Raw genomic sequence first — 26,818 nt, forward strand, 5'->3', positions numbered from 1 at the left:
TTGTGAGTTCATTTTCCCCTCCGTCACTGAGGCCTGGTGAACTCCCTATTCTAGTGAAGGAAGGTAGTGAGCCTGATTATCAGGCACCTGGGACTAAAGAAGACGATTGGCTGAGTGGAGTCACTGACTGGATATAAGGCAGCCTACGCCCTTTCTGCCCTGCGGGTGATTTCTCTGTGGACTCTTGGACACCAGTCTGATTCCTGCTCTCCTAAAGCTAAGTTTTCTGTTTTGCCTTTTTGCATTTAAGATTTGTTTTTCTTTTTCTTGCTTTTTGGATTCTGCCACTCCCTGCTGGAGTGTGCAGTATTCCGTTAGCTCTGTCTTCTGAAAGTACCTGAGTGCTGATTTAGTTTTTGAAGCTTAGTTGCTTCAGGGCCATTTTTATATCAGCTTGTTGGCTTTTGTCTCTGACAGGGTTTTGGCAGATTGCAGACAGCAGCCTTCCTATCCGTTCCTATCTAGGTAGTTTTTGGGCCCCGTCTTTGCTCAGCCTGTCTTTCTGTCTGTGTAAGTGTTTTCATCTTGCTTCACCGTCATTATATGTGGGGGGCTGCCTATTGCTTTGGGGTCTGCTCTGGGGCAGTTAGATTTCCCCTTTCCTTCTTTAGGCCTATGTATCTCTCCGGCTGTGATCGAGGGGTCTAGGTCATCGTAGGAACCCCCCACAGCTACTGCTAGTTGTGTTGATAGGTTCAGGGGTCTGCAATCTGATAGTTGCCAACTTCTCTGGTTTTCTGGACTTAGCTAGCATTTCTGTTTTTGCCTCCTACGGTGACTCAATCATAACAGAATCACCCGCCAAACCGCAGATCCTTGGGTACTCAATAGCAGGAAAGAATTGTGTTTAAAAAAAAAAAAAAAAAGAAGTGTGTGTATATTCTTTCCTCTATATCTCTGAGGCCGTAGGGGGAATTTTTTTTTTTCTCTCAATGGAGATAAAGCAAGTGTCTGATCGTGTGGAGCAGCTCGCTGCTGAAGTGCGAGGAATTTCCACCTATCTTGCTCGTTCACATGCTGTTGAACCAAAGATCCCCACACCTGATGTATTTTTTGGGGATCGATCTAAATTTTTGAGTTTCAAAAATAATTGTAAATTATTTTTTGCTTTGAAGCCTAACTCGTCGGGGAGCCCCGCGCAGCAGGTAAAAATTGTCATCTCTTTGCTGCGCGGCGATCCCCAGGATTGGGCGTTTTCTTTGAAACCAGATGACCCTATTCTGACTAATGTGAATGCACTTTTTCAAGCCTTGGGGTTGCTGTACGACGAACCTAATGCTATTGATCAGGCTGAAAAGACCCTGTTAGCATTGAACCAGGGTCGAGAATCTGCAGAGTTGTACTGTCAAAAGTTCCGAAAGTGGGCGGTCCTTACTACCCGGAATGATAGTGCCTTGGCTGCTCTCTTTCAGAAGGGTTTGTCAGAAGCCGTAAAAGATACTATGGTGGGATTTCCTGTTCTCTCTGGTCTGGAGGATTCTATGTCTTTAGCCATTCAGGTTGATCGGCGTTTACGTGAACGTAGGATTACACGAGAGTTGTTGCCACCTGTTGAACAGACGTCTGAACCTATGCAATGTGATAGAGTTTTGTCTAAGGCACAACGTCAGGAATTCAGAAGGCGTAATAAGCTGTGTTTTTTCTGTGGAGATGCCTCACATATTATTTCTGTTTGTCCTAAACGTGAGAAACGCTTTGCACACACGTTTTCTGTTGGTGGGGTTCAGCCTAAGTTTCTTTTGGCGATTACTCTGATCTGTTCCCTGTCCACATTTTCCGCCAAGGCTTTTGTGGATTCGGGAGCAGCGCTAAACCTAATGGACTTGGATTTTGCTAAACGTTGTGGATTTCCGTTGACACCTCTGCAGACGCCTATCCCTTTGAGGGGGATTGATGCTACCCCTCTGGCTAAAAATAAACCTCAGTTTTGGACCCAGTTGGTCATGCGAGTCGCCCCAGACCACCAAGAAAATTGCAGATTTTTGGTGTTGCATGGTCTGCATGATGCTGTTGTTCTGGGGTTTCCCTGGTTGCAGATTCATAATCCAGTTTTGGATTGGAAGTCTGTGTCTGTGGTGAGTTGGGGTTGCCGGTGTACCTTTAGTGAGGCTCCGGTTTTTTCCACCTCTCCTCAGTCGCATGAGGTTCCTGACTATTTGGCGGACTTCTATGATGTATTTAGTGAGAATGAGTCTGCGTCCTTGCCTCCTCATAGGAGTTATGACTGTGCTATTGAACTAAGCCCGGGGTGTAAATTTCCTAAGGGTCGGCTCTTCAATTTATCTGTACCCGAGCACGAGGCTATGCGGTCCTATATTAAGGAGGCGTTGGAGAAGGGTCATATTAGACCATCCTCTTCACCCTTAGGTGCCGGGTTTTTTTTTGTGGCCAAGAAGGATGGTTCTTTGAGGCCTTGTATTGATTATCGTGCCCTCAATAAAATTACTATTAAATATCAGTATCCGTTACCCCTGATTTCGGATCTATTCTCTAGAGTCAGAGGAGCTTGCTGGTTTACCAAGCTTGACCTCAGGGGGGCGTATAATATTATTCGCATTAAGCAGGGGGATGAATGGAAGACAGCGTTTAATACTCCGGAGGGACATTTTGAGTACCTGGTGATGCCTTTTGGGCTCACTAATGCCCCTTCTGTCTTCCAGTGCTTCATGAACGATATTTTCCGAGACTTTGTCGATAAATTTTTGATTATCTGGACGATATTTTGATCTTCTCTAAGGATTGGGATGCTCATGTGGAACATATTCGGACTGTGTTCCAGATCTTGAGAGAGAATTCTCTGTATGTCAAAGGATCAAAATGCCTTTTTGGAGTACAGAGGATTTCTTTTTTGGGATTTATTTTGTCTCCGTCAACTATTGAAATGGACCCGGCCAAGGTACAGGCCATTTATGATTGGGTTCAGCCCACTTCTTTGAAGGCCCTCCAGAAGTTTTTGGGTTTTGCTAATTTTTATCGGAAATTTATAGCAAAATTTTCTAGTATTGCCAAACCATTGACTGACCTGACCAGGAAGGGTGCTGATGTGTTGAATTGGTCTCCGGAGGCGGTTGCTTTCTTTCAGGAGCTGAAGCGTAGATTTACCTCCGCCCCGGTTCTGCGGCAGCCTGATGTCTCACTCCCGTTTCAGGTAGAGGTGGATGCTTCTGAGATTGGTGCAGGAGCAGTGTTGTCCCAAAAGGATCCGGTAACATCTAAAATGAATCCCTGTGCTTTCTTTTCCCGAAAGTTCTCTTCATCTGAACGTAACTATGATGTGGGGAATCGGGAACTGTTGGCCATGAAATGGGCATTTGAGGAGTGGAGACATTGGTTGGAGGGAGCCAAACATCAAGTTGTGGTCCTCACTGACCACAAAAATTTGATTTACCTAGAGTCGGCTAAACGCTTGAACCCTAGACAGGCTAGGTGGGCCTTGTTTTTTACACGTTTTGATTTTGTGGTCTCTTTCCTTCCTGGAACTAAGAATGTCAAGGCAGACGCCCTCTCTAGGAGTTTGCTGATTCTCCTATGGTGACCAAGCCTGCTACCATCTTAGGCGAAGGGGTAGTTCTTTCTGCCATCTCGCCCGTTTTGAGACTTGCTCTGCAAGAGTTCCAGGAGGAAAAACCTGAGCGTTGCCCCTGTGGAAAGTTGTATGTTCCTGACCAGTGGAAGAAGAGAGTGATGTCTGAAGTTCATTGCTCTGCATTGGCTGGTCATCCAGGTATTTTTGGTACTAGAGATCTGGTGAGTCGCTCTTTTTGGTGGCCCACCTTGTCTCATGATGTCAGGAATTTTGTGCAGTCTGTGGGACTTGCTCCCGGTCTAAATCTTGTTCTCGCTCTAGTGGGTTGTTGATGCCTTTGCCGGTCCCCAGGAGGCCATGGACCCATATTTCAATGGATTTCATCTCTGATATGCCGGTCTCTCAAAGAATGACTGTTAATTGGGTGATTTGTGATAGGTTCTCTAAGATGGTTCATCTTGTACCATTCCCTAAGTTGCCATCTTCCTCTGAGTCGGTGCCCCTGTTTTTGCAACAGGTGGTTCACTTGCACGGGATTCCTGAGAACATTGTATCTGACAGAGGAGTTCAATTTGTGTCTAAATTTTGGAGGACGTTCTGTTCCAAGTTGGGAATTCAGTTGTCCTTCTCCTCTGCTTTTCACCCTCAGACCAATGGGCAGACAGAGAGAACAAACCAGACCTTGGAGTCGTATTTGAGATGTTTTATTTCCGCTGATCAGGATGATTGGGTTTCATTTTTGCCCTTGGCCGAATTTGCTTTAAATAATAGAGCTAGTTCTGCCACTTTGATGTCACCTTTTTTTTGTAACTTTGGGTTTCATCCTCGATTTTCTTCAGGGCAGGTGGAGCCCTCTGCCTGCCCAGGTGTTGACACTGTGGTGGAGAAAATGCACCAGATCTGGGACCAAGTGGTGGATAAGTTATCTCTCTCCCAGGAAAAGGCCCAGCGGTTTTCCAATCGACATAGGACCATTGGTCCCCAGTTTAAGATTGGTGATTTGGTGTGGTTATCATCAAAAAATATTGCTATGAAGGTGGCTTCTCCTAAGTTTAAGCCTAGATTTATTGGACCTTACAAGATTTTGGAGATTATTAATCCGGTCTCTTTTCGTTTGGCTCTTCCTGTCACATTTAAGGTCCATAATGTGTTCCATAAGTCCTTGTTGAAGAGGTTTGTTGAGCCAGTTGTGCCTGAGGTGGCACCTCCGGACCCTGTATTGGTTGAAGGTAACTTGGAATATGAGGTAGAGAAAATTCTGGATTCCCGTCTAGCTAGACGGAGACTCCAGTATTTGGTTAAGTGGAAGGGTTATGGTCAGGAGGATAATTCCTGGGTCTCTGCCTCTGATATTCATGCCAAAAGATTGGTGCGTGCCTTTCATCGGGCTCACCCTGATCGTCCTGGTAGCGTTGTTGAGGGTTCGGTGACCCCTCCTCAAGGGGGGGTACTGTTGTGAGTTCATTTTCCCCTCCATCACTGAGGCCTGGTGAACTCCCTATTCTAGTGAAGGAAGGTAGTGAGCCTGATTATCAGGCACCTGGGACTAATGAAGACGATTGGCTGAGTGGAGTCACTGACTGGATTTAAGGCAGCCTACGCCCTTTCTGCCCTGCGGGTGATTTCTCTGTGGACTCTTGGACACCAGTCTGATTCCTGCTCTCCTAAAGCTAAGTTTTCTGTTTTGCCTTTTTGCATTTAAGATTTGTTTTTCTTTTTCTTGCTTTTTGGATTCTGCCACTCCCTGCTGGAGTGTGCAGTATTCCGTTAGCTCTGTCTTCAGAAAGTACCTGAGTGCTGATTTAGTTTTTGAAGCTTAGTTGCTTCAGGGCCATTTTTATATCAGCTTGTTGGCTTTTGTCTCTGACAGGGTTTTGGCAGATTGCAGACAGCAGCCTTCCTATCCGTTCCTATCTAGGTAGTTTTTGAGCCCCGTCTTTGCTCAGTCTGTCTTTCTGTCAGTGTAAGTGTTTTCATCTTGCTTCACCGTCATTATATGTGGGGGGCTGCCTATTGCTTTGGGGTCTGCTCTGGGGCAGTTAGATTTCCCCTTTCCTTCTTTAGGCCTATGTATCTCTCCGGCTGTGATCGAGGGGTCTAGGTCACCGTAGGAACCCCCCACGGCTACTGCTAGTTGTGTTGATAGGTTCAGGGGTCTGCAATCTGATAGTTGCCAACTTCTCTGGTTTTCTGGACTTAGCTAGCATTTCTGTTTTTGCCTCCTACGGTGACTCAATCATAACACTTTTCATAATTTCAGACTATTCTCATGTAGATACGTTCCTCTACGTAGTAGATGCTGGATGGGAGGTATGTGTGTCCTGGATACTGGGGCCTCATCGGCTCTCATGCATCAGCACCACTACTTAGGGTGCTTTCACATTTAGGTGCATGCTCGGTGGCCCCGTTGGGGCACACGTCTGAATACTCCACAAAATGTGATTCAGACATATGCGCCAACGTGGCCACAGAGTGTAATGGTTCCAGCACAGCAATCGTGCGTTCTAACATTTTCGAGAGTGTACGCATACTGGAGGCAAACACTCATACGTAGTAGACTGTGATAGGTGTCATGATGTAAGGGAAGAGACCCCAATTCCAGCGATATATCACTTACTTGCTGCAGTTTGGATGAAATCACTGTTTAGTGGCAGATTAGCAGCTTCTGAGAATCTACCATAATGCTGAGCTATATATAACCCTGCCCATACCACTGATTGACAGCTTTCCGTGTATGCTGTGTATAGGCAGAAATCTTCCAATCAACGGTGGGGGAGGCTTTTACAGTGCTCATGAGTATGGAAGACTACATGGTAGCACATATACTAGTCACCGAGTAATTTTCTTCTGATAAAAGTTATTCTATCAAAGCTACAGCAAGCAGCCCAGTAAGTGAGACATTAGTGGAATCAGGAACTATGTCTGTGAGGTCCAGCTTCTGATAAGGCTTGAATTCATTGAAAAAAGATTTTTAAAATAACAGGGTACCCATGACCGAAGCAACGCATTTCGAACACTGGTACTGTTCTTTGTCAAAGCTTTCACAAAGAATACTCCCAGTGTTCGAAAGACGTTGCTGCGGTCATGAGTACCCTGTCATTTAAAAAAAAAAAATTTCAATAAATTCAAGCCTTATCGAAAGCTGGACCTCTACTTTTCTTCACTATGTCTTTATGCTGCTCTCAGATTAAATGGCAAAAAGTTGGAGACAGATTTTCCTTAAACAATAGCGAATAGTTGTTCAAAAAACACGTGGGTGGTATAGTGGAGTAACCATCACATGAAATTTGGGACGCTTTAGACACCCTCCAGGGCCCATATGTGACTGTATCCCCAGCACTCATTTATTCCCTTGGATGAACATACACTTGGTACAGTCATATGTAAAAGTTTGGGCACCCCTATTAATGTTAACCTTTTTTCTTTATAACAATTTTGGTTTTTGCAACAGGTATTTCAGTTTCATATATCTAATAACTGATGGACTCAGTTATATTTCTGGATTCAAATGAGGTTTATTGTACTAACAGAAAATGTGCAATCTGCATTTAAACAAAATTTGACCGGTGCAAAAGTATGGGCACCCTTATCATTTTCTTGATTTGAATACTCCTAACTACTTTTTACTGACTTCCTGAAGCACTAAATTGGTTTTGTAACCTCATTGAGCTTTGAACTTCATAGCCAGGTGTATCAAATCATGAGAAAAGGTATTTAAAGTGGCCACTTGCAAGTAGTTCTCCTATTTGATTCTCCTATGAAGAGTGGCATCATGGGCTCCTCAAAACAACTCTCAAATGATCTGAAAACAAAGATTATTCAACATAGCTTTTCAGGGGAAGGATACAAAAAGTTGTCTCAGAGATTTAACCTGTCAGTTTCCACTGTGAGGAACATAGTAAGGAAATGGAAGAACACAGGTACAGTTCTTGTTAAGCCCAGAAGTGGCAGGCCAAGAAAAATATCCGAAAGGCAGAGAAGAAGAATGGTGAGAACAGTCAAGGACAATCCACAGACCACCTCCAAAGACCTGCAGCATCATCTTGCTGCAGATGGTGTCACTGTGCATCGGTCAACAATACAGCGCACTTTGCACAAGGAGAAGCTGTATGGGAGAGTGATGCAAAAGAAGCAGTTTCTGCAAGCACGCCACAAACAGAGTCGCCTGAGGTATGCAAAAGCACATTTGGACAAGCCAGTTACATTTTGGAAGAAGGTCCTGTGGACTGATGAAACAAAGATTGAGTTGTTTGGTCATACAAAAAGGCGTTATGCATGCGCTGTATTGTTGACCGATGCACAGTGACACCATCTGCAGCAAGATGATGCTGCAGGTCTTTGGAGGTGGTCTGTGGATTGTCCTTGACTGTTCTCACCATTCTTCTTCTCTGCCTTTCTGATATTTTTCTTGGCCTGCCACTTCTGGGCTTAACAAGAACTGTACCTGTGTTCTTCCATTTCCTTACTATGTTCCTCACAGTGGAAACTGACAGGATAAATCTCTGAGACAACTTTTTGTATCCTTCCCCTGAAAAGCTATGTTGAATAGTCTTTGTTTTCAGATCATTTGAGAGTTGTTTTGAGGAGCCCATGATGCCACTCTTCATAGGAGAATCAAATAGGAGAACTACTTGCAAGTGGCCACTTTAAATACCTTTTCTCATGATTTGATACACCTGGCTATGAAGTTCAAAGCTCAATGAGGTTACAAAACCAATTTAGTGCTTCAGGAAGTCAGTAAAAAGTAGTTAGGAGTGTTCAAATCAAGAAAACGATAAGGGTGCCCATACTTTTGCACCGGTCAAATTTTGTTTAAATGCAGATTGCACATTTTCTGTTAGTACCATAAACCTCATTTGAATCCAGAAATATAACTGAGTCCATCAGTTATTAGATATATGAAACTGAAATAGCTGTTGCAAAAACCAAAATTGTTATAAAGAAAAAAGGTTAACATTAATAGGGGTGCCCAAACGTTTACATATGACTGTATATTAAACACCACGGTGTCCACAATTACCGTATGTATTTGTAACTAATCCACACAAATCTGGTCATTAAGTAAATGGACTTTGACATTTTTCCAGTAGCAAACTTCAAAGGGGTTATCCAGGACTTTGTTGTTTTTCTGGCTATGGGGTTAAGAATTTCCAGGCAAATAGTTAGTTGCCAACTTTCTTCCTGTTCTGTCCTGCAATTATCTGTTCCAGCTCAGGTGGCGCTTACCCGACTTTATTTAACCACACATCAGCAACGCAGTTCTTTCTCTTCCACTCTGCTCGGTTGAAGGGACATCACCGATGATGCCATATTGATTGACAGCTGGCTCAGCCTAACTCAAGCCAGCTGGCTGTCAATCAGCATGGCATCGGCAGTGACAAACCAGAAGAGGACAATCCCCATGACGTGACGTCACTGTAAGCAGGAGAATCGCCGGCAGGAGCAGTCCGTGACATCTCAGACCCGAAACAGATCGTAGCAGGGCAGAACATGCAGGTAGTTGGCAACTACTGTATATACTGGTAAGTTCTTAGCCCCAAAAACTCAAAGTCCTGGATATTCCCTTTGAGTCCATTCTGCAGCCTATATAATCCTTGTCTCCGATCTGACTGCAATCCAATAAAAGACCCGCAAAGTTGGAGAAGCAACTGTTACGCACAACCACATCTATTAAGAGTTTAGCGACAAGTCCTTGTTAAATAAGAGTTGTGCCCTTATTTTCAGTTTCAAGTTGCCTTCACAGCTTCTATGATGACTAAAGAAAGTTCTGCTGAGTCACACGCATGAAGTTTATATTAACAAAAAGGCTGAATCTATCGATAAGAATGGCTGTTATTCTTGTCTAGGTCACGGCCATCACAATAGCCATCTGAGTCATTCATCTATTCACTGTGGCACCGCTGACTACAGCATCATCCAACACAAAACGGGTGGCACAAAACAGAAGTCAGGGTCACACAGAGGGTTGCATATAATGGACTGTTTATACAATATGGAACCAAAGACGTAAGGACCAACGTGTCCCGATAGTCATATTATATTACCGGCACAGAAATGAGGCGCAAGTGTTTCTAAACTGTGAATGTCTACTAGTATTATACAATATATTGTGCTTCTGTATCTTTGGTTAGGTTTTATGATGAGGACGTAATACAAATGAAGAATGGTGATGAAGTTATTGGATGTAAGAATTATGGACAGGTCAAGGTTTGTATGACAGAAGAAATAGACAAAAAAAAGATAGAAAATATCCATCAGGGATCAAATATTTCTGAATTCTGAGGGTTCATGTTGAAAAAGTCAAAACTAATTGTACCCCAAAAATTATATAAAGCATAAAACACTCTAAAAGGAACAAAATGATATTTTCTATTCCAAAGGTAAATTAATGCAAAAAATGAAATCATGGAATATATATATATATATATATATATATATATATATATATATATATATATATATATATATATATATAGACAACATTTACCAAGTATACGTAGGCATGTACCTGAACTGGTTGATGCAGGGGACTTGCTGCGCCGGGAAGGTCCTGGACTCTTGGTTGTACTCCTGCGTGGTATATTAGGAAGCTTGGTATATGATGTAGATTTCACAACCCGACACTCTGAAAGAAATAATAGGCATCTTGAAATGTATTCTTTCTCTTTCTAAGGGGTCATTTAAGTGGTTATAAGGGGAAAGTGATGTTAAATATAAGACAAAATGTCATGCACTAAAGGAAAAACACAAAAAATATTTGTACAGTTTCATAGATTTATGGATGAAAGACACATGTCCATTGAGTTCAACTTGTACCCTAACATGTTGATCCAGGGGAAGGCAAAAACCCAAATAAGACAAATGTTAATTGAACCATACAAGGGGAATATTCTCTCCCGACTCCACATACAGCAATCAGACTATTTCCTTGGATTAATGTCCCATCACTTGTAATAATACAGGTGGACTTAGTGAATTGACATTTACAACATAATGTGGCAGAGAGATCTATAGAACAGAAGAGTTTCACAGAAGATGCAGTTATCAAGTAAACAGGACATTTAGTATGTTCAGATCCTCCTGAATTTACTGCTTGGCATTGCAAATAATGAAGAAAATCCACTATCTATTGGCCATGTACTCGAGCTGCGTCAGTAGCTCGGAATTTGGGGGCAGTTAACAATTCAGTTTGTGTTTGAAGCCTAGATTCATTCATTGGTGAACACGGTGTGCTGCTACCCATCGTGACTAATGATGGCCGATAGAATATGCACAATAAATTAAATGCTCCATAAAAAAAATCCAAAAACATATACATTATTCTATAAAATAATCTAAAATGATGAAAACTGTAATTCTGGCCATGGTTAACAATACCGCCTCATCCTCCTTTCACCAGTCTCTCAGGGTGGTGTATGCTCTTCTACAAGATGAACACCTATAACACATTAGGCCTCTTTCACACTTCAGTTTTTTACAATCAGTCACAATCCGCCAGGTTTTGAAAAAAACGGATCCTCAATTTTCTTTTGAGGATCCGTTTTTTTCCCCATTGACTTGCATTAATGGCGGATTGTGACGGATTGCTGTCCGTTGCATCCGTTTTTTGTGAGGATCCGCCAAAAGTTACTGTCCGTCACCATCCTCAAAGATTTCAAAACGGAGCTTGCAACGTTTTTTTCTGTGGCGGATCCTCCAGATCTCTCTCTCTCTCTCTCTCTCTCTCTCTCTCTCTCTCTCTCCTTCCCGGCCAGCAGTTCCATTATATTTCCTCATTTTCAGGATCCGTTTCCTGTGCCATCCGTTCGCATCAGTTGAGAACGGATCCGCTTGTCTGACTTTTTGGCGGATTTGAACTGATGCTAAAAAACTGAAGTGTGAAAGAGGCCTTATAGGGAAACTGACAGAGCCTGGCAGCATGATTTCACCCAGCTATTGTTTTCTTTTAAATGCTGCGGAGTTTCAGAGAAAACATACAGTGGGGAAAAAAGTATTTAGTCAGCCACCAATTGTGCAAGTTCTCCCACTTAAAAAGATGCGAGAGGCCTGTAATTGACATCATAGGTAGACCACAACTATGAGAGTCAATATGAGAAAACAAATCCAGAAAATCACCTTGTCTGATTTGGCAAGATTTATTTTGCAAATTAAGGTGACTAAATACTTTTTTTCCACCACTGTAGTTTGAAGATTTCGATGAGGTCCCCAGCAGCATTCTCACCACACCACCCCAGATGATTGACAGGTCCTTCCCCATGTACAAAAAAGTCACCATGAGGAGAGTGGGGAGAATCTAACCATCAGCCGATGGTCCCTGGCCGGCTCTTCAACCTATGTTTTCTCTAAAACGCTGCAGAGAAAAATACACACACATAATCGTGCAGACGCTGATTCATGCCGCCCGTGGTTTGTGCAGCATGAATAGACTGATAGGTTCCCTTTAAAAAGTAATGTACCCAATACATATATAATGTATACAGCATAGGTGTAGAGAGTTCTTTTAGTGTAGAAGAGGATGTACTTAAAGGGGTTGTCCGGGCTTTTCACATAATCTCAGTGCATATCTGGGCTGCAGAATTATGACAATAAGTAATTGACTTTCTGTCACTAGTTTGCACGGTTTTCTAGGTATTCTGAACAGAACGTCCAAGGGAGTGTGTTATGGCATTGAAATGAGAACAAGTCGTAACCTCCTACTCTACTCCAAACATGCCCTCTATAGCAACAACCCCACCCTCCATAGCTACAGGCCCTCCCCGTCCACATGAAGAAACCCTCATCAAAGAGTAACACATCCTCCCCCTCTAGCAGCCTCACTGCAGAGAGCAGACCACCCAGCTGCTCCTCCCCCAGACACACGCTGAACAGTGATCTATGGAAAGTGATAGTAGTGAGGATTTGTTACTGTGTGAGGAGGGCTTCTTCATGTGGACAGGGAGGGCCTGTAGCTATGGAGGGTGGGGTTGTTGCTATAGAGGGCTTGTTTGGAGTAGAGTAGGAGGTTACGACTAGTTCTCATTTCAATGCCATAACATCCCCCCCCTTGGACGTTCTGTTCAGAATATCTAGAAAACCGTGCAAACTAGTGACAGAAAGTAAATTACTTACTGTCATAATTCTGCAGCTCGGATATGTACTGAGATTATGTGAAAAGCCTGGACAACCCCTTTAACATTACTATCAACATTATGACATTACACTACACTGCTGACATTATACTTTACATACACTACATATCATGATCACCATTAGCAAGGAAAAAAAAGACTGGTCTTATCTTAAAAGGTTATTCATATTTTCTTAGATGAGGTAATACTACAAAGTGCTTATAAAATCAAGTACTTATAATTTATGGCTGAACATGCTCAGTGCTTACAAGCTTTTTCCAATAGAGCTTGTAAGCACTGCAATGAAGCTGGCAGGGTCACTGAAGCTCACTGTTAGCTCCCAATCCCGGTCGTCTCTGATTCTGCCAAGACCAAGCTGCCTCATATTTATTTATTTACTAGCTGAAGAGCCCGGTGCTGCCAGGGCATAGTAACTAACTATGGTTAGTTATAACAAATTATAATGATATAAGCTGAGTGTAGAGCTCCGCCCACTCCGCATAGCCACATTCACTATAATATCCCACATCATCCCGTCAGCCAGAGTTACTGGACTACTACCCCTAATATCCCACATCATCCTGTCAGCCAGAGCCACCGGACTACTACCACTTAACATCCCACATCATTCCATCACAGCAGCCGGACTACTACCCGTAATATCCTTTATCATCCCGTCAGCCAGAGCCACCGGACAACTACCACTAATATCCCACATCATCCTGTCAGAGCCACCGGACAACGACCACTAACATCCGACATCATCCCGTCACAGCTGCCGGACTACTACCCCTAATATCCCACGTCATCCCGTCAGCCAGAGCCACCGGACTACTATCCCTAATATCCCACATCATACCGTCAACCAGAGACACCGGACTACTACCCCTAATATCCCACATCATCCCGTCACAGCCGCCGGACTACTACCCCTAATATCCCATATCATCCCGTCAGCCAGAGCCACCGGACAACTACCACTAATATCCCACATCATCCCGTCAGCCAGAGCCACCGGACTACTACCCCTAATATCCCTCATCATCCCGTCAGCCAGAGCCACTGGACTACTATCCCTAATATCCCACATCATCCCGTCAGCCAGAGCCACTGGACTACTACCACTAATCTCCCACATCATCCCGTCAGCCAGAGCCACCGGACTACTACCCCTAATCTCCCACATCATCCCGTCAGCCAGAGCCACCGGACTACTACCACTAATATCCCACATCATCCCGTCAGCCAGAGACACCGGACTACTACCTCTAATATCCCACATCATCCCGTCAGCCAGAGACACAGGACTACTACCCCTAATATCCCACATCATCCCGTCAGGCAGAGCCACCGGACTACTACCCCTAATATCCTATATCATCCCGTCAGCCAGAGACACCGGACTACTACCCCTAATATCCCACATCATCCCATCAGCCTGGGGTCAGAACCGGAGTGCTGAGTGGATTTGCCCTGACTTCCATACCAATGATCTCTTTAATAGAAGCCTGGGGTGAGAAACATAGCGCTGAGTGATTTGCCCTCACTTCCATACCGGGGATCCCTTTAAGAGGGGCCTTGGGTCAGAACCAGAGCACTGAGCGGATTTGCCCTAACTTCCATACCTGGGATCCCTTTAAGAGAGGCCTGCTTCAGAACCAGAGCGCTGAGTGGATTTGCCCTGACTTGCATACCAATGATCCCTTTAATAGAACCCTGGGGTCAGAATCAGAGTGCTGAGGGATTTGCCCTAACTTCATTTGAAGGCAATAGCCCTGACTTCCATACCGGGGATCCCTGGTCAGAACCAAGGCACTGGTTGGATTTGCCCTGACTTCCATACCGGGGATCCCTTTAAGAGAGGCCTGGGGTCAGAACCAAAGCACTGGATGGATTTGCCCTGACTTCTATACCGGAGATCCCTTTAAGAGAGGCCTGAGGGTCAGTACCATAGCACAGAGTGGATTTGCCCTAACTTCCATACCAATGATCTCTTTAAGAGACCCTCAAGTCAGAACCACAGAGCTGAGTGGAACGGTCCTAACTTCCATACCGGAGATCCCTTTAAGAGAGACCTGTGGTCAGAACCACAGCTCTGGATGGATTTTCTCTGACTTCCATACCAATGATACCTTCAAGAGGGAAGATGTGCCTATGGGATGGAGGATTTGTGATGGGTATATAGGAACGGGAGGGGGGATTCATTTCTGTCATGTGCTCTCTGCTACTTTTTGGGGGGCAGACTGGCTGGGAGCTTATGTTCCCAGGGATGCTAGATTTCTCCCACCATGTCAGTTTCTGCTGAGGTGTTGTCAAGTGGGAAAACTTGCTCATAGCAACCAATCACAGCTCAGCTTCTTTTAACCAGCTCTGGTGAAATAAGAGATGCTTATTGATTGGTTGCAAGGAAAACTGTTGCTCATAGCAACCAATCACAAGCTCAGCTTCTTTTGAACAGCTCTGGTGAAATGAAAGATGCTTCGTGATTGGTTGGTGATACACACACACACATACATACACTTTTATATAGAGAGATTTATTTATTTATTTTACTCACTTATACAGCGCCATCATATTCCACAGTGCTTTACAAACATTATCGGCAATCTAGACTGCCTATCAGTATGTCTTTGGAGTGTGGAAGGAAACAGGAGGAAAGGAACGCAAACACAGGAGAACATACAAACTCCTTGTAGATGTTGTCCTAGATGGGATTTTAACTCAGGACCCCAGCGCTGCAAGGCTGCTGTGCTAACCACAGTCACACAAGAAAGCAAAATCCTTAAAAAAACTTTGTGGGACAAACCGTCCAGTGTCTCCACTGAGGCAACAGGAACATCTTCTATCATTTGTGCAAAACAGAGAAGAGAAACATGCATAGAACAGAGGATCACCAATAAAGATTAATGCTTTATTAATATACACTAATACAAAAGCACAAAACAAATTAAAAACATCTAAAATATTAGCACAACATCAATGGCCATATTAGGGCTACGTCCTACCTATCCTCCCCTCTCTGCTGCAATGAATATGACTACTACAAAAATACTAACAGCACCAAGTCAAGGGATGCAGGCTAAAAAAAATATTGTAATAGTGTGTATTAATAATGCATTAATCTTTCTTGTGATCCCTGTTCTATGCCTGTTTCTCTTCTCTGTTTTACACTGTTGCTCTTTGACATGCGACAGGATTGATCCCCTCCCATTGGGTTGGTGCCTCCTAATCTTTTGTGTTCATTATAAATCTTCTAACGTTGGTTCAAGAATTTAGTTTGAGATAATAATGAGCTCTTGCTAACCAGTCATTTCAATAAATTAATTTAATAAACTAAATAAATAAAATAAATAAATTATAATATATTAATTAATAATTAAAATACAGTAATTCATATTCTAAAATAAGTATATATTAACATTGTATTTATTAATATTCTAAAATAACACCTTTCAAGAGATAGCCACTCTTCTTCAAATAAAATTAAAGGTATTTTATCTGAAGAAGAGGGGTCATCAAAATGAATTATTTTAGACTATTAATAAATACCTTGTGCTTCCTAATAGCGCTAGTGCCTGGCATTTTCTATTTTATTTCCTCTACTATATCCAAAGGTACAAGTAGGAAGGAAAGGTTATGTTGAGCTTGGAGCCTTGCAGATACTGTGTGCTGTAAAAAAAAAAAAAGAAACTGCAATTTTGGGAGTACCAGAATAATGTCAAACACGAGCAGTAATTTTAATTCCTATTTTAGTAAGAATACTACTAATACATATTGATCAGCTGTACATTCAGTCTACATTTTAGATTCTATCAACTGAACAACTGAATAGACAGTAATCTGAAAACGTTATTTAATAATAATAATAATAATAATAATAATATTAATATTGGCAATATAGACCTATAAAATATAATTTGCCTTGGCACATACAAAGCACAAGGGAAATTATGAAATGAAAAGGCCTTTAAATTGCAATATTATCTTCACTGCATTTTTATCTGACGATGGCTTCAAATTCTTTCGTCAATATCTATAATCAAGTAAATCATAGTCCGGAGTATCTGCCCACTGCAGACTCTGATTTTACTCCCTAAAGAAAGAATTAACATAAATTAATCAGAACATCTCAACTACAAAGTTAATTATGAAATGTTTTAATCTAAATCTGTAACCATGTGAGTAACAGCACTGTCCTACTTTCTCTGAAGAGCACGACGGGATACGCCTTTCCAAAACTTTGCTCAGTTGATAAAATACATCATCAGGGCTGACTTTAGGGGTTAGCGACCCATGAGGTATCAAGGGGTACATGGGTGTTTCAGTGTCAAGGAATCGCTGGTCTGCCAACTCAAACATTATTCCCCTTCTATGAAGCTAAAAGGCCTTACATTTGTATAACTTTGCACCCCAGCTGTATCGGTGTCACTTCATCTTAAGGTAACAGAAGGAACCCACATCAATTAGCTGGGACCAGTGCTCGTATAATTTCTGTCTGTGGAGAACCCAGAGCATCCATGAATTATATGGACAATTCATTGATATTAATAGGTGGCATGTAATGCTTTACTTTCCCTGCGGAGGCACTGCAGCAAAACTGAACAATTGTTGCCAGGTTCCCCAACAGATTGCAGTTGATCACCAAAGCTTCCAGCAGCAGGACTTCCCAATCTCAGTTTATTTTTAGGATACAAATGTAACAAAAGAGGTTGTAGATCCATAGTCATTTCATACAATCAGTCATCAGGTGATCTTATTCCTGCCTAATTCCCACATTTCACATCTACTAATATATAGGGAGAGGAGAGTAAAATAGAAATAACAGTTAGTAACATAACATTTTGAAAACACAAGAGTAAAAGATCGAAATGCCTTTGAAGTGTACAAATGTCCGTACAACTCCACGGAATCTGAATTCACCATCCACTTCACGGAACATCTAGTAAAGTTGCTTGATCTTCCGTATCAGAGGGGATGTTACAGAATAGCAGAAGAAATGATTCATAAAATGCCGGTGATTATATGAATCACATCTCCTTGTTCTACTACTGAAGAACAGACATTCGTCTTCAAGGACAGACATGGCCCCCGTAAATCATATTTATCTACCGGTAATGATTAGACCAACAGCATAAGGAGCGCAGCATACTTGGCTGTGGCGCAAGGTTTGCTTTATGCTCTGCCAGGGGATGACTTGGTTGTACTTCTATTAGTATTTGCAGAGATTAAAATATTATGAGCTAAACCAATCAAAAAAATCTATAAAAAAGACCTGCTAAATCAAGGTTGTGGCAACATCAGTTCCCCAAGGACAATTTTAGAAAAAAATTGCACATTGAGTCATTATGTTTATTATTATTATTATTGTTTGTTAAGAGCTACATAAGAAAATTAGAACCAGATTCACATTTTACATCATCACTTATTTTTTATTAATAATATATTATTATTATTATTATTATTATTACTACCATATATTAATATTCTATATTGTTTGATACAGGCTACATTAGAAAATTAGAACACCTTCATAATTTAAACACTTATTTTATATTTTAAATAATACACTATTCTTCTTATTTTATTATCTATTATTTATGATGCCTTGTGTTGTAGTTTTGCTTACTATATGTACAGTATATCACTGTTTAAGAGAATCTGTCAGCAGAATTTAATCCCCCAAACTATACAGTATGTGCATGTAGCTCTTTCAAAGACAAGTCCAGCAACACTTTAACATGGCCAGTCTGTTCCTCCGTTACTGAGAAATCAGTGTTTGAATTTTTATGCAAATGAGGCTGAAGAGCTATGATAGATCTGAAGTCTCTGTTACTCCAGATCTATTCCCCGCCCAGCCCCGCCTCCTTCTCCTTGACTGATGCTCCTTTGCATAAAGTCACACAGTATACAGGCTGTCAGTCAAGCAGCAGGAGGCGGCTCTGGGAGGGGAATAGAGCTGGAGTGACAGAGGCTTCGGATCTACAATAGCACTTCAGCCTCATTTGAATATTAGTACATACACTGATTTCTCAGTAACGAAAGAACGGACTGGCCATGTAAAGATATTGCTGGACTTGTCTTTGAAAAGCTACATGTCCGTATCAATAATTTGGGGGTGAAATAGCAGACAGGCAGCAGCATTATAAGTCACTTTGGTTTGAGGCACAAGAGTTTGCCTCTATTGCAAAATGCATATTTTTCTTCATCTGTGCCAAGTGTAAAGGATACTTGAATATGTTAGAACTGTAGACACTGAACCAGCAGGGATGCGAGAGTTAAGATAAAAACTGGATATTGGAACGATTATGAAGGCATGGTCTAGCGTAGCCAGTCAACTTAATCCCAATTTAGATTTACAGTAATTTCTAGTGACCTTCACAAGTATTGCAGCTTTATGTAAGACGTACATTCCTATGTGAAATGCTAATTGATTGTGAACACTACAAAACGGCGTAATTAAAATAATCAAACATCATCAACACAAGCTTTGATTCTGTAGCTATGGGCACACAGCCACCGTGCCTGCGTCAGTGGTGGGAAATTGTTAATCAAGGTTGTTAGATGTAATACACAAAGGTGCCAAAAAGCCGGAAATGTATGAAGATGCGTCCGGTGTTACCAGACGTCTCCTGTGCATGGATGAAACACCCTGTGTTTTTCAGGTGTGATTGCTATTAAAAGCAATTTATATTTAACTGTGGTATTTAGTCTGTGTACATCTAACATAGAAGACAGAGGTCTGGGGTTTTGTAGTTTTTTATATATATATATATATATATATATATACACACAGTGGGGCAAAAAAGTATTTAGTCAGTCAGCAATAGTGCAAGTTCCACCACTTAAAAAGATGAGAGGCGTCTGTAATTTACATCATAGGTAGACCTCAACTATGGGAGACAAACTGAGGAAAAAAAATCCAGAAAATCACATTGTCTGTTTTTTTTTTCATTTTATTTGCATATTATGGTGGAAAATAAGTATTTGGTCAGAAACAAGCAATCAAGATTTCTGGCTCTCACAGACCTGTAACTTCTTCTTTAAGAGTCTCCTCTTTCCTCCACTCATTACCTGTAGTAATGGCACCTGTTTAAACTTGTTATCAGTATAAAAAGACACCTGTGCACACCCTACAGACATACAAGACCACTGATAATCTCCCTCGATCTGGTGCTCCACGCAAAATCCCACCCCGTGGGGTCAGAATGATCACAAGAACGGTGAGCAAAAATCCCAGAACCACGCGGGGGGACCTAGTGAATGACCTAGTGAATGAACTGCAGAGAGCTGGGACCAATGTAACAAGGCCTACCATAAGTAACACACTACGCCACCATGGACTCAGATCCTGCAGTGCCAGACGTGTCCCACTGCTTAAGCCTGTACATGTCCGGGCCCATCTGAAGTTTGCTAGAGAGCATTTGGATGATCCAGAGGAGTTTTGGGAGAATGTCCTATGGTCTGATGAAACCAAACTGGAACTGTTTGGTAGAAACACAACTTGTCGTGTTTGGAGGAAAAAGAATACTGAGTTGCATCCATCAAACACCATACCTACTGTAAAGCATGGTGGTGGAAACATCATGCTTTGGGGCTGGTTCTCTGCAAAGGGGCCAGGACGACTGATCCGGGTACATGAAAGAATGAATGGGGCCATGTATCGTGAGATTTTGAGTGCAAACCTCCTTCCATCAGCAAGGGCATTGAAGATGAAACGTGGCTGGGTCTTTCAACATGACAATGATCCAAAGCACACCGCCAGGGCAACGAAGGAGTGGCTTCGTAAGAAGCATTTAAAGGTCCTGGAGTGGCCTAGCCAGTCTCCAGATCTCAACCCTATAGAAAACCTTTGGAGGGAGTTGAAAGTCCGTGTTGCCAAGCGAAAAGCCAAAAACATCACTGCTCTAGAGGAGATCTGCATGGAGGAATGGGCCAACATACCAAAAACAGTGTGTGGCAACCTTGTGAAGACTTACAGAAAACGTTTGACCTCTGTCATTGCCAACAAAGGATATATCACAAAGTATTGAGATGAAATTTTGTTTCTGACCAAATACTTATTTTCCACCATAATATGCAAATAAAATGAAAAAAAAACAGACAATGTGATTTTCTGGATTTTTTTTTCTCAGTTTGTCTCCCATAGTTGAGGTCTACCTATGATGTAAATTACAGACGCCTCTCATCTTTTTAAGTGGTGGAACTTGCACTATTGCTGACTGACTAAATACTTTTTTGCCCCACTGTATATATATATATATATATATATATATATCTCAGAAAGCTATTTTATATTTCTGAAGCTGAATACATATGAAGACCATGAACAATCACTACCGTTAAAGGTCCAGGAGTTCCATCAAATTTTGCATTGTCTTAAATCTCACTGACAATAACATTTTATCCTTAAAGGGGAACTGCGATCATCTCAAAATAGGCCAGTTTTTGCACTTATTTAATTCTGGCTGCTTCCCTGAGTATTTAATTTATTGTTGTCTTTAAATTCGTCATATCGTTCCAAAGATATGGGCCTTATTATTTGTGGATAATGTATATGATATATAGCAAAGGGGCGTGGCTCACAGGATTATCAGGGGCGTGTCTTCAGGCTCCTCAGTATTATTACCCTGTGAGCCATGTCCCCTTTGTAAAGACCTTTAAAAAGTAGCTGTAAATAATAAAGCCCATATGTCTGGAACCGTATGGTGGATTTTAAAAAAGTAGAATAGGATTACTCAGGGGGGCATCAGGAATAAAATAAGAGCAAAAACTACCCACTTTTGACATGGTGACAGGTCCTCTTTAAAAAATCATTACGTTGAAATTAAGCGTGTAGTCTAAGTTTGACTGACGGACACCCCCTATTCATAGAGCATACTCATATCCTTTAAAGTGAACGCCTGCCCTATAAATGCTAAGACAGAGAAATGCTAAAAAGTAGCAGTCCTCACTCTGGGGGGCACACAGTACGTATGTTCTGGATTGCATTGTCAGCTATTCTGCCCAGTATTTTCTATCTCTGGGAACCGTACAGCGGATACATCATTATCGTGACACAGAATGAAGAGACGGGTTTGTACGTCACACATGTTCTATGCTACAGTACGTTCAGCACTTGGACAGCTCCACACTTCTACCGCAGTCACTGGTTACTCATCACTGGGATATGTTGGATTTGCTTTTTTTTCCGATGTTCTTAAGGCTACTTTCAGACTTGCGTTAGGAGGCGCAGTGTAGGACTGCCGCTAAGCTCCGCCCCGGCCACTCCTCCTCCGGTCAGCTCCTCCTCTGGGTGCATGACTGCATGAGACCGGCGTACCCTATATTTAGCGTTGGGTACGCTGGGCGTGCGCTGGTATGTTTTTGCCGGCGCATGCACCCTTTTTGCACTGCACCAAGCGCACAAAAATGCAACATTTGGCGCACGTCGCGCAGCGCAAAAAGGAGGTGTGGCGGGGCGGAGCTTAGCGGCAGCCCTACACTGTGCCTCCTAACGCAAGTCTGAAAGTAGCCTTAAGAACATCATGAAAAAGATGCAAATCCAACATATTTTTTGTCTTTAGTTTTCTTCGGCATGGAGAGCGTTCAGTTATCTAATGACTATTACTGTGTCCAGATCCACCTTAGATCTTAGACGAATAGTCCAGGATGAGAAAAACACAACTGTCTTCTCTCAAAAACAGCACCCCTCCTTCCCCTGTCAGAATGTGTCTGGTACTGCAGCTCAGTTATGTTAAATTGAATGGTGCAAAGATGCAATACCACATACAGGTAGGAGGGGGGTGCTGTTTTTGAAAGAATTCAGCCATGTGTTTCTAATCCTTGAGAATCCCTTCAAGATCTGCTCTATATCAGAGATTCTCTGTTCAATTATAATAAGCTCCTTAAGGGTATGTGTGCACGTTGCGGACTTGCCTGTGGAATTTTCTGTGCAGATTCTGCATCTTTTGGCAGAAAACGCAGGTAAATTTCTGCGCATTTTTGATGTGTTTTTAATGCGGATTTGTGTGCATTTTTGTAAGCTAAATAAAGATATATCATTTACCAAAAAAAAGAGTTGTGATGTCATTTCCTTCTCCAACCTCTTCTTTTACATACTCCATTGAAGAATAATGTTTACACACACAGACAGATAGATTAGGTATATCTATAGATAGATAGATCTATAGATAGATAGCCGGCAGCTGTATATTTAGCCTTTACTGGCTATTAAAATAGGGGGCCCCCCAAAAAAAACAATGTGGGATTCCCCTATAATGAATAGCCAGAAAAGGCTATGAAGACAGCTGTGGGCTGATATTAGTAGCCTAGGAAGGGGCCATGGATATTTTACAGGTGATCGAAGGCATCGGGGATTAGCTGTATGGTGAGTATGTACTGTATGTGTGTATGTGTGTTTTTTTCACACTTGAACACAGTAGCCGGATGATGGGACTACTACTGTAACATCATCCGCTAATGCTGTCACTATAGCAGGCATAGCTGGACAGTCTGCCTACATACAGACCCGCACACACACAGCCCCGCAGACCCCCGCACACCCACAGACCCCCGCGCACACACACACATATACATACAGACACCCGCACACAGACCCGCACACATAGTCTCCGCCCACACACTCTTCCTCCTCTCGATCTGCAGCGTTTCTCGTATGCAACTCCGCAGCAAAACAGCAGCTCTTTATAAACCTGCGGTTTTGCTGCGGATTTGCCTGACTCAATGGAAATCAATAGGTGCAGAAACGCTGCAGATCCGCAAAAAGAACTGACATGCTGCGGAAAATAAAATGCTGCAAGCCCGCATGTATTTTTCCTTAGCATGCGCACAACAATTCTCAATTTGATGGTGCAGTACACTGCGGATTTGATGCAAAATCCGCAACATGTGCACATAGCCTAAAGTCCCCCTGCCCTAACCACGTCAGCATAAAAATGGGCAGTTTGACAACAAGCCGCACTTAGAGAAAAGTGTCCACTGAGGGCGCCACCCTGGCTTCTTCTTACTTCCTACACCCACAACCTGACATCTATATCTACTTGGTGGATATATGATATGGTGCGATTACACCTATAAAAAAAGGAAGTGCACACAGAGGACATGTTTTATAGCAGATATATGGTAAATTAATATCTGCAGTCCTAGGTGTATGGGAATCACATGAGTCTGAGTCTACAGCAGAAGTATATAAGATGATAATATCACTGAACGACGGCCAGATAAAGCAGATTTCTAGGGTCTGAAGAAAGTGATGATTTTGTTTCCCTTTCTCAATGACTCATGAAAGGCGACTAACAACAAGCCTCCTGCAGGCCGCTGATAAGAAATGGTTGTCAGCTCCATGAAATGTGTGATTTATAATCCACATCTTATCACTGGATGTACTTTTTCAGGATATCACATGGATGGGTTATTGCTCCAAAAGTCAATAATAATAATAATTTTATTTCTATAGCGCCAACATATTACACAGCACTTTACATTTAGAGGGGACTTCTACAGACAATAGACATTACAGTATACCAATAAACACATAGATCAAAACACATACCAAGAGGAATGAGGGCCCTGCTCACAAGCTTACAATCTATAAGGAAAAAAGGGAGACATGAAAGGTGGATGGTAACAATTGCTTTTATTGTTCGGACCAGCCATAGTGTAAGAATGGGGTGTTCCTGTTGCTCCATGAACCAGTTAACAGTCTAAATATGTAACAGTACAGACACAGAGGGCTATTGAATGCATAAAGCATGTGAGAACATGATGCGAGGAAGCTGGTTATGGTAAAAAATTTTGAATGAGCCACACAGGGATATTTAGGTTAATGCATTGAGGCGATTAGCCAGTCTGAACAAATGTATTTTCAGGGCACGCTTAAAACTTTGGGGATTGGAGATTAATCGTATTAACCTCGGTAGTGCATTCCAAAGAATTGGCGCAGCACGTGAAAACTCTTGGAGACGGGAGAGGGAAGTTCTGATTATTGAGGATGTTAACCTCAGGTCATTAGCAGAACGGAGGGTACAGGTAGGGTGGTAGACTGAGACGAGGAAGGAGATGTAGGGTGGTGATGAGCCATGAAGTGCTTTGTGGGTTAGGGTAATACGTTTATACTGAATTCTGGAGTGGATGGGTAACTAGTGTAAGGACTGGCACAAGGTAGAGGCATCGGTATAACGATTGGTGAGGAATATGATCCTAGCTGAAACATTCAGGACAGATTGGAGAGGAGAGAGTTTGGTAAGAGGGAGACCGATTAGTAGAGAGTTACAATAGTCCAGACGAGAATGAATAAGAGAAATAGTAAGAGTTTTTGCAGAGTTGTAAGTAAGTTCTGAATTTCCCCATGGTGGGACGATTAAAGGATTATCTTATGTAAGAAAGGGTCGAATTCTAGAAATATTTTTGAGGTGCAGATAACAAGAGCGCGCCAGTGATTGGATGTGGGGGGGGTCGAATGAAAGCTCGGAATCAAGTATGACCCCAAGACAGATGGCATGTTGCTGGGGAGTAATGGTAGGTTTGTAGATGGAGGAAACATGAGTAGTTCAGTTTTTGACAGGTTGAGTTTCAGATAAAGGGAGGACATGATGTTAGAGACAGAGGTAAGACAATCACTGGTGTTTTCCAAAAAGGCAGGCGTGATATCAGGAGAAGTGTATAATTGGGTGTCATCAGCATAAATATGGTACTGGAAACCAAATCTACTGATTGCTTGACCAATAGGAGCAGCATACAAAGAGAAGAAGAGGGGGCCTAGAACTGATCCTTGAGGAACCCCAACAGTAAGGGGAAGATGAGAGAAGGAGCCAGCAAAAGATACAGTAAAGGAGCGGTCAGAGAGATAGGAGGAGAACCAGGAGAGAACGGTGTCCTTGAGGCCGATGGAGCGGAGCATAGTGAGGAGGAGCTGATGATCCACAGTGTCGAATACTGCGGAGAGATCCAAGAGAAATAGCATGGAGTAGTGACCATTAGATTTAGCTGTTAGCAGATCATTAGAGACTTTAGTGAGGGCAGTTTCAGTGGAGCAGTGTTCCCCAACTCCAGGCCTCAAGAGCCACCAACAGGTCATGTTTTCAGGATTTCTCTTAAAATTGCACAGGTGAGATCTGCTCATCTGCACAGGCAATAATTCCACCACCTCGGCGATACTAAGGAAATCCTTAAAACCTGACCTGTTGGTGGCTCTTGAGGACTGGAGTTGGGGAACACTGCAGTAGAGCGTAGAGAGCGGAAACCGGATTGTAGAGGGTCGAGAAGAGAGTTATCTAAGAGATAGAGGATAAGTCGGGCGTGAACCACAGTTATCTGAGAGATAGCGGATAAGTCGGGCGTGTCTACAAATATCTCAAGGGCTGTTACATTGTAGAAGGATCATCTTTATTCTCATTTGCACAAGGAAAGACTAGAAGCAATGGGATGAAACTGAATGGGAGGAGACACAGATTAGATATTAGAAAAAACTTTTTGACAGAGTGATCAATGAGTGGAACAGGCTGCCACGAGAGGTGGTGAGTTCTCCTTCAATAGAAGTCTTCAAACAGAAGCTGGACAGACATCTGTCTGGGATGATTTAGCAAATCCTGCTTTGAGCAGGGGGTTGGACCAGATGGTCTAGGAGGTCCCTTTCAACTCTATGATTCTATGATTCCAGTAGTTTAGAGATGAAGGGAAGATTAGAGACAGGTCTATAGTTAGCGGCACAGTTTTGGTCGAGGGATGTTTTTTTTAAGTAATTGCTGTATGATGGCATGCTTAAATGAGGAAGGAAAGATACCGGAAGAGAGAGGTTGAATATTTTTGCTGGGTGAGTGGTGATAGCAGGGGAAAGGGGCTGGAGGAGATGTGACGGAATGGGGTCACTGGTGCAAGTAGTAGGACGAGAAGATGCAAGGAGCCTGATTACTTCTTCTTCTGTTACTGATTCAAAATCAGAGTGAGCTAGATGTAGTGGGGGAGGGAGGGCAGTGCATGGTATGATGTGAGTGGGAGATAATTTCCTGTTGGATATGGTCAATTTTTTCTTTGAAATAATTGGCCAGATCGTCAGCGTGGAGATCCGTGGTTGGGGCCTGCACTCTTGGGTTGAGTAGGGAAAGAAAATGTCAAAGAGATGTTTCGGGTTATTGGATAGTGAGGTGATGAGGGTGTTGAAATAGGTTTGTTTTGAGAGGTGAAGGGC

General features: G+C 42.5%; 1 protein-coding gene across 4 annotated transcripts in view; it reads right to left on the reverse strand.

The window, feature by feature from the left end:
- DCLK1 (doublecortin like kinase 1) overlaps positions 1-26,818 on the reverse strand; it is a 575,482-nt gene that overhangs the window by 234,132 nt on the left and 314,532 nt on the right. For all 4 annotated transcript variants that reach the window (XM_073583217.1, XM_073583216.1, XM_073583218.1 and 1 more), the window contains exon 5: positions 10,035-10,151. In XM_073583217.1, coding sequence (XP_073439318.1) covers positions 10,035-10,151 — 117 coding nt within the window. The remainder of the gene's footprint in view (positions 1-10,034; positions 10,152-26,818) is intronic.

Source organism: Dendrobates tinctorius, unplaced genomic scaffold, assembly GCF_039654945.1.
Source record: "Dendrobates tinctorius isolate UK_male_01 unplaced genomic scaffold, ASM3965494v1 ptg000075l, whole genome shotgun sequence".
In the NCBI taxonomy this organism is placed as follows: Eukaryota; Metazoa; Chordata; class Amphibia; order Anura; family Dendrobatidae; genus Dendrobates; species Dendrobates tinctorius.